At 39.4% G+C, this 9,243-nt stretch overlaps 1 protein-coding gene and 1 long non-coding RNA gene across 4 annotated transcripts in view; one reads left to right on the forward strand and one right to left on the reverse strand.

The window, feature by feature from the left end:
* Positions 1-1,325, forward strand: part of ATM (ATM serine/threonine kinase) — a 55,400-nt gene extending 54,075 nt beyond the window's left edge. Inside the window, exon 63 of one of the 3 annotated variants that reach the window (XM_040090519.2) lies at positions 83-1,325. In XM_040090519.2, the coding sequence (XP_039946453.1) occupies positions 83-266 (184 nt within the window). In that variant the 3' untranslated portion in view covers positions 267-1,325. The remainder of the gene's footprint in view (positions 1-82) is intronic. The other 2 variants (XM_040090531.2, XM_040090540.2) reach the window with 2 other exon arrangements.
* Positions 968-6,424, reverse strand: LOC120765569 (uncharacterized). Its single transcript, XR_005704471.2, has 5 exons — positions 6,244-6,424; positions 3,758-3,879; positions 2,581-2,662; positions 2,159-2,254; positions 968-1,558 (listed from the first exon to the last, which is right to left on the reverse strand). It is a non-coding gene; the product is annotated as an uncharacterized LOC120765569 (long non-coding RNA).
* Positions 6,425-9,243: the final 2,819 nt, after the last annotated feature.

Below are 9,243 nucleotides of genomic sequence, written 5' to 3' on the forward strand. Positions count from 1 at the left end.
TGCCTTGCTTTATGGTTTTCTCGCTGGATGTTGTTCAGGAGCCGTACCTACAGCATCTGTTTTTCTTTTCTTATTCTGCCAGCAGTGATGACCAGAGTTTTAACAAGGTGGCTGAGCGTGTTCTGATGAGACTTCAGGAGAAGCTGAAAGGTGTTGAGGAGGGCACAGTGCTCAGTGTGGGAGGGCAGGTAAACCTCCTCATACAACAGGCCATGGACCCTAAAAATCTGAGCCGTCTCTTTCCCGGATGGAAGCCCTGGGTGTGACTTGGAAGGATCCAGCATGCTTTAGGAGAAACCTACTTTTTTTTGCACCAAGTGTTCTAACATTTCAAACTGGTATTTCACTAAATTTTTATCAGGAGCAACCACAATGCCTCTTACATATTAGCATTTGGTGGAGGGCTTGGGGTTTTTTTGGCTTGGGGTTTTTTTCAATAACCTGTTACTGAGAAACATTTTTTGTTCTGCTTAGGCTCATCCTACAGTCTAAACCACCAAGCATTGCTTTGATGTTCCTTGTGACCCTCAAGGACTTTGCTTGGGCAGACTGGATGTGTTGTGTTCTTAAAATACGAGATTCATCACTGTTGTGTATCTGCTAAAATGCTGGACTCTTGGATCTGGTAGTGGTAACATGACTGTGTAGAATGGATGATCCAAAAACCAGGATCCGTGATCTAACCAACTAACTACATTTCCAAAAGGGGGCTATACTTTAATTCCACAGTGGAAGAGAAGAAAACCAGAGAACCTCGTGTGTAAATGAATCAAGGATTTTTGGGGTTGGGGTTTTTTAAGTTTAGTTAAATGGACACTTCTGTGTCTAGATTACAACTAAAGGTCAAGTATAATATGGCTGCTTTTTTTTTCCCCCCCTGTTGTAAATTAAATTATGCTGGTACTTTATTTTTGTATTACTCTAAAATATTTAATAATAAAAAAATATTTAGCTTTTGTTGCTCTGGCTTCCTTGACAAGACATACTGACTATACAATGAAACTTTGCATACTGGAAATGATTGTAAAGCAAACAGTCACTATATCTGCAATAAACACCTTTCAGAAACGTTGAAGTTGTATTCCGAGCACAAAAATCTTATTCTGAGTCCACATGGTTTTACAGAAGACATTGCTGCTTCTTCGAAGTAAGAAAATTGGGTAGTCAGTGAATATGGATAACCAGAGAATCTATTCAAATAATGGTCTGACTTGCATAATTAATAAATCTTCCCAAACCATCTCTTTATTTAAAACTATGAATAAAGTTGGGTGCACCCTTACATTGTCTTAGTTTACATTTCATGCATTTTTTATAGCAGTATAAATGAAGAATTCCCGTTCCAATCAGCATTTAATGGGTTTTTATTTGTATGGTGTTCCCACAATTTTCATGCTGTGCCTTTCTTTTATAAGATATTGTCTACATGGCAAAATGAGTCTTTTGTAGTATGTTTTCATGCAGCTGACATAAATTTCTGTTGATCCTTGCAACCAAAAGCACATCCTGGCTTTTTTGGGGGAGAAGAAATACTGTCCAGGGGTACAGTGATTGTTCTCTGAAAATGAAAGTAACTGACAAAAGCACATGTTCTTTTATGTGAAATTTAAAGAACACTTAGGAAAGGGAGAAATGTCCTATCAAGCAATGGCAGGTAGGAAAGAACTAAATAAAACATCCTTAGTATTTTTCTTCACCACATGCTGGGGTCATCTATGATGTTACTGTATTCCATATCTATCTGCACCCAAAAATTGTTACTGTCTCTTTTTAATCATTGTAGTATTTTTGTACATTATAGCCTCAGTAAAGGGAGAGCAGATCCTGCTCTCAGACCCTTTTATGTTACTTTTTTTCCCCATCTAGATACACATCTTTTATATCCTCATCAAAGTTGTTAACATTTCCATACAAAACCCAGCTTTGCCTCCACATATGCTTTCCCCAAACTACCTCTGTCTGGGGTAGAGAGTCCTTGAGATTTCCCATAGAGATAGATTCTGATTTCTAGAAGACCAAATGTTTAGTTGTAGGTGTTTCTCAAGCCACTGCAGAGAAAATAATGGCTTTGGAAACTCTATCCAAAAAGTGCTCCATAAAGAATTCAGATTATATAAAATAAAAAACTAATAAGGCAGTTGTGCTTCTCATGACTCACCTGGAATTTCCAGACACCTTCCAGCCATTGTACCCCTGAGCTTACCTTTGCCTGGACACTACTGTTGGATTTGTGCCCATCAAGGCAAAGGAAAACCTGAAATTACATAGCTGTTAGAGTAGCTGAAGCTTGTGGTGTGCGTGTTCCTCAGCATACCTTCCCAACCCACTGTCCTGCTCTTTAAGGGAATTTAACTTCTTACCAGCAAGGTCACACATCCTAAATTCTATCAACACAGTCATTGTTAGAGAGTTACATTTTTTCTTCAAGTCTCCAGCCCTGCTTCCAAGCCCTCACACATGCCATGGAAGTTCTGGATAACACTTAGCAATAATCAAGATGCTTTGCTTAAATGAGTACTTCTCATGGCAGCTCCCAAAACAAATGCTTTCATGGGGGAGAGACTCGTGGAGTGTCCTGACCTGTGTTCAGGCAGCTGGCATATCAGGACTCGAGCAGTACTCCCTGGTTAAGATTTTCATTCCACAAAGTTTGCCAAGACACCTGAAATAACGCACACATTAGGTAAGTCTTTAATGGAAAGCAACATCACCTTACTCAAAAATTACGAGTCAGTTACTCTAATCAGACATTAGAAAAGGAAACAATGCCTAACCAAGCTCACTTAGTATCTCTTACTCTGTTTGCCTTCACATTGGTTTGCATTTCCTTTTCCTACCAGACTCTCTGACTGCACCCACAGACCAGTGCATATAAAAGCTGTTGAGCCATACCCCATGCAGGGCTATCCACCGTCCCTTTTGCACCCTGTTTCTGAAAGGAGCTCTCTGACAAACTAAAGCTGAGGAAAAGCCAAGTGGGGCTGCCCGAAGCTGAGCACAGAATGTATGTGCTGACTGAGCACAGGAACCCAGCTTGCTTGACCCTGCATGGCCCTCGGGCTCCCTAACCCCTTTATTATTTAGCAATAAAGGCAAAGACTTCAGCTAAGCAAAACCAAGGTGAATTCCATGGTTCCTTAGGGCTCAGGGCTGGTGCTGCACACAAACCCTGTGGTTTGGCTTCATCATCCCTAAAACCAATACTGACTGTGCCAACACATCCCCCCTCCTGAGGAACTTCTGTGTTGCCAACAGCCAGAAATAAAGCAAACAGCCTTAGACAGAGAGAGAACATTCACAGTTTAGAGGGGATTACTTCACAGGCAAAATGCATTTAAGTAAATGTTACTAAAACAGGTTAAAGATTAAAATTTTGATAACAAGAGCTAAAAATAAAGGATCACTTTGTACCAACTTTTCCAGCTTTCAGTATAAAGTTTGAGCATTAGTTCAGCAATCTACTGTGCAGAAGCCTTGTGCTGTGCTCTGAAGAAACGCATTCTGAAAAACTAAATTAGTGCAGATGCATTTTGACCAGAAGGTTGACATTAGTGTTTATAAACAGCAGAGTCCACCATAAAAGCAGCTGACATTTGCTTTTTCAGTTGGGCAGTGCTTGTTTAGTCAGCTTTTCTGCTGAAATTATAACTCCACATCACAGTGGAGTAGAGAAAATATAAACAAGTACTAGCAAAATGGCCACTTAGGATTTGTATCCATTGGAAAAAGGTCTTTCTCAGAGAAAAAGTGAACTTACTGGTGTTACAGCTGGTCCTGATATGAAATCCATTTCTCTTTCTTCAAAGAGAGTAAAAGCCTCTGTTCCACTGAGGTTATGGTGTGGATATGGATCACGTAGTGACTTAATACACTGGAAGTCTAAACAAGAGTGGAAACGTGAGTAAGTATATAACTGACATCTTTAAAACTACTTCATACATATACCTGCTGCAAATCCTTACAACACTAACTTAAAACTTTAAAACAACCAAATACAATCAAAGCTAGAGACGGTTCTATTTGTACTTCAGAAATGGAGGTACAAACAAATGTCCCTAAAATGGCACATCTAACAAAATAGTTTCTGAACTTATGAGATATCTGTTATCAACGCTCTGGGGTTTGGATTTTTTTTTTTTTTCCTTAATAATATCCTTCCACTTCATACTGTTCCACTGTTTAAAATACAAAATTATTTCTCACATAATAAGTTTGTCGGCCGATTTTTTTCTAGACAGCAGCATGAGTCCTAAATTACATTAGACATTTTCAACCATCTCAGTCTAAAGGAAAGGAGAATCTGGTTCTTTTTTTATGATTTTGTTTTGGTTTTCAGACTTGCCTCACTACCTCAATCAGTTGATTATGTTAACACACCTATGCATTGCATAATGTGTAAGTAGATCACACACGCGTAGAGCCCCTTGGCTATGTCAAGACACAGAAACTGATGCCCTATCAGCACACAGCTGTCCTACCAGTGTAATTAAAACCAGTTTTAAATCAATTTATTTAGGTCTGTGAAAACCACTGTGGGTGCAAAGCTCCATGTGACACACATCTCACTATAATTATCTCTTATCTGTTCACCTTAATTCTGTCATTTACACACAAGGTCTCGTAAAGCACTGACAATACACGAGGTATTGTGTTAAGGCAGACATTATGTGCAGAAAGATAAACACAGACCTTTGAGCCTCTGCTTCTCCTCGGGATATGCAACAATTACTTAAAGCAAAAGTGTCCTGTCATCATTCAGTTCCAAATCATCATTCCAAATTACCACTTTTATTTTATGTAAAAGAAGTCAGCTTGTGGGCTCCCTGTTTTTCACTGTCCTTCTCAGCCACGTTCCTTCTCACTCCTACACTCTTTTTTGAGTCCTTGTTTTAATGGTTATAAAGTACACTTTTTTTTTTTTTTTAAATTTCAAAAGCCCTTACTGAATGTGGCTCTCAGCCTCTCCCTCCCCTACTTCACTCATTGTGTTCTGGTTTCATTACAGCATCTGCATTACAGTTGTAGCTGAGGGGTCTTTTTATAGCTTGTTGCGATGAAAGAACTGCTCATCTCTTAATTATAGGCATGCTTGAAGCTTTTAAAGTTAAACAGGGCTTTAAGAAATTGCATGCCTATCAAACCATTCTAAGAAACTAATAGGATTATATTAAATATATTTTTACATTTTCCAGTTACTCTTTATTAGAAATGGGAGTATCTTAGCATAGAAGTGATCTAATTGACTATACACCAAGGAGTTTAATGGATTTCTTAACTGGGGGAGGAGGCTGTTACAACATGTTCTCTCTAGAAAATAAATAATTTACTTTTATTGCTGGTTGTCAGGATGCGTTTAACATATCCAATTTATGAATAACTCATTATTTTGATATTGGTCTTCCAAGTCTCTCTATGAGGTAACTAGAATTTACTGAAAACGCATTCAGATTCACTAAGAAGAAAATCAGGGCTTCCTTGTAGAGTTGCTCAATTTTTTATGATCTGAAAGTGATTTATCCTTGCAGATTAATACAAACCAGCTGCTTTTCTTGAAAGATTCGTGATATCATTCCCATGTATTGACACGTGGCCTTTGTCAGGTTTTTTTAGTGCTTTTTTTTTGTTTTGTTTTTACAAGAAGACACTATTTCCTAATACCGGAAGTGTTAAATAGAAAGAAAGTGCTGCAAAGGACTGCATTCGCAGCGACTGATAAATAGTTTCTCTTCAAAAAGTATAGTCAGAACCAAAGTAAACTTAATTCTAAAATAATTAAGTGCATATGCAGTGGTGTGACAATCTCACTTAACAAGACCCTATGCTAACAATAAAACACAATAAAACCAGTTAATTCCTTAGAGTGGTTCAAAAGTATAGTTGTGCCTAATGCTCCATTTTCCTAGTGTATAACTGAATTGAGGTATACTAATGACATGGTGTGCACAAGGGAAGTTAAATAAGAAGAGGTTTGAGACAGAGACAAAATCATTATAGAAAGAAAGCAGAAATTCAGTAAAAATGCCAGACATCTGGGCAAGTAAACATGCTTCCTTCCAGCAATTTCAGGTAAGGTAGCCATAAGACTTAGTTAAGTACCCCAAAAGCATTAGAGATTTACATAGGATTATGATTTTCCAAGTTATTTACACACCAAAGATCAAGAAACAAGCATTTTATGCCTAAATCGAAGCCAACACATGTACTAAGATATTTCAAGTAAAAGAACATTCAAGCACTTCTTACCAGTTTTCAAGTTTCTCTGTAGCACCCAAGTCAGAAACCTACCCACCACAGGCTCCCTCTGTGGCTATCAGAGCTGGAAAGGTACTTCCCCAGAGCAATTTTACAACAGCCAAGATATTAATTACCCTGCAGAGATTCCAGCTTCTCCCTGCTGATTACAGAAGAGCCTTGAACAACTCTTGCTTCTTGCTGCTGTATCACTACTAAAAGGACCAAAGACAGGTGGAATAAATCTGGCCTCTAAAAGTCTGCAACAAGAGTCAGGTGCAGCTGAAATCAACAGATAAACTAAGATTGAGCTGGAAGAAGAAAGCTAAGTCAGTAACATGGACAAGTTGCTTGCACTGCAGAGATTATTGTGGATTTAGGAATCTAGTTTTAGTCACTTTGACTTGCTTTGCTGAACACATTTAGTGAATGCAAATACTCTTAATGCTTTCGTGCAGTGGCAATTCTGTGCATCCAGAGGGAATGCCACAGAGAATACCCCATATGGTAAAGTGATGCTTACAGTGCCTAGCCTGATCTTGATGACAGTATCTGCTGCAACACCTAGCAACTCTGTCTGCAAGTGGAAAGATAATGATCTGTAATGCTTGCGTCCCACAGAGAAATTAGGTCAGAAAGTATATTACAGTGAATACTCTGTTTCAATTACTTGGCAGTACTTGCAGCACTGTGAATTACTTGGCAGTACCTGGCAGCACAGGCTCTTGATCAGGTTTAGGCTCTTTAGTAGAGAAACTTGAAAACTTGCAAAACATAGTGAGGTTTCTAGCAGACAGGCAAAGCTGCCTAAAGAATACACCATCTGCAGTCTCCCAAGAATAAGCAAAGGAAGTCAACTTGGTCTATAAATATTTTTATAATTATCAAGCAGCTTTCAAGTGGCATGTAAGAAATGAATTCCAGTCTATCGTCATTAACTCTAAAAGGCAGCTGCCTTCTGTGTGCTTAGTTTCTTCTCTTCTTCCTTCCCTTTAGTTTTGTTTGTCTTTACTTTGATGTTCAGCTCTGTTTTCCCTTGGATCACAGTTTCAGTTGTTTTCAGCCTCACAGTGCATCCGTAACTGTGGGACCCAGAAAAGACTGGAGGCAATCAAAAATAACTGTCTGATTGAAATTACTGTAATGAGCCTTTTTTACAGCCCTGTGCCACAACTATAAAGCAGTGAGACAGCCAGTAGTGGAACCCAACAAACCACTAGTAGAATGGATCTGACTTTGCATTGCACTCTCTAACTTGTACAGCACCCATCTCCCGAGGGTAATTGCTCCTTGCCAGAAGAGATCTGTTCCTCTAAAACCTCTAAGTCCTTTGTTAGAAAAGAATATATGAGCATTCTGTAGATAAGGGCAAATATACAAGAAAAAGTCTTTGTAACTTAGAGTTGTGGAAAAAAGCCGCGAATAGATTTTCCTGTTCCGACCTCAGAGATTTTCAGAACTTGAAATGGTCTAATAAATCATATTCATGTAAGAGAAACTGAACACATTTTTAGAAGAAATAGTTTATTTTTATATTAGAATAAGCTAATACTGAAAAAGCTTTTAGAGAGAAGTATGTATTGGTATAAAGTACAGTCCCACATTCACTACTTACAAAATAGGTTGAAACAGAGCATCTAAATCCCTAAATTTATTTTTCCTGAAGTTAACCACTGAGTGAAACTCAGCTCTTTTTCTCCAGCTTAGAATTTACAGAGATACACTGAAATATAATGTTTTAGTCCTACAGAACTTTCCCTCCTCCTTTTTAAGTAACAACAGAGGATATGTGTATGATTGATGAATTAGAGTCATCTGATGGTCAAGCAAGCATGTAGGACTGGTCCTCCCTTCTGGAAGAGTGACCTCTGTGAGTACTTGACCCTGCACTAAAAACAAAGGACGTGCACAGAAGAAAAAAAGCAGGAATAACAAAAGGCAAAGCAGGTTTGTGAGTGGCCTTTCACAAGAGATGGTCCAGAAAACAGACTTGGGTACCATGAAGGATCAGAGATGCGAGGTGAACCTGAGGCTGGGCAGGATACCAGTGAAAGTTTGGAATAGTCCTGTGATCATCCTTGAGCTCGGGTTACACAGGATCTCGAACTCTCAGGCACGTGGTGTGACTCTCGGGGTGTCCCGTGCAGGGCCAGGAGCTGGACTCAATGATCCTTGTGGGTCCCTTCCAAGTGGCAGCTTCCATGAAGATCACAGAAAGCCGTCCCTGAACAATGAAACCTCCCCCATTTTGGGTTGCTGAGTCCATGTTATCTTTCCGCAGCGCCGGTCTCCCCCTCAGCCCGACGCTCACGTGTAAGCTGCAACCTAAGCTGAAACTCGTGTCGTGGCTTGACAAATGTGCCTCCCACCAGCTGGGAATGAGCAGAGAAATCCTCCTTTTGCTTTGAGCATGGAGCCAGGAGCAGGGCTGACTCACAGGGAGCTGGCACTCCCACAGCAAGCCCTGTCTGCTCCAGGCTCAGGCTGTCTGGTGGCTGCCAGGGAGTCACTCTTGGTCATTTTTTAAAAATTTAGTATTTGACCAGCATGATACTTCTATTACTGAATAGTTCTAGAGTTTCAATTAAAGTTGCATCGGGAATCTTCAGGAAGGAGAGCATTGGTGAGTATCCTCCCTGTCAGAATATCCAACTGCTTAAAGAATAATAGAAGAAGAAGGAAATCATTCCTACTGCCAACAAAGTAGATTTTGTTACTGATTTCAATGACAGCTGAAGACATGCTACTGAATCTCCCAGTAGATCCATTTTAAAATGACTGTGTATGTTCATTTGTATTTTTATGTAATGTCCATCAGTTTGGTAAGTAAGCAGAATCTTTGCTTCTTAAACCAGAGATTATCAGATAAGCAAATAAATACATTTATTTCTGGATAGCCTGTGACCAGCTGGATATGGTAGCAGCACGTGGACTACTTTGACTTCCTTTGTCAATAATGGGAAGACCTGAGGGATGTCTGTCATATTCACACCGTTGATCCAGGCCCAGGTA

Source organism: Hirundo rustica, chromosome 2 (genome assembly GCF_015227805.2).
Source record: "Hirundo rustica isolate bHirRus1 chromosome 2, bHirRus1.pri.v3, whole genome shotgun sequence".
Lineage (NCBI taxonomy): Eukaryota > Metazoa > Chordata > Aves > Passeriformes > Hirundinidae > Hirundo > Hirundo rustica.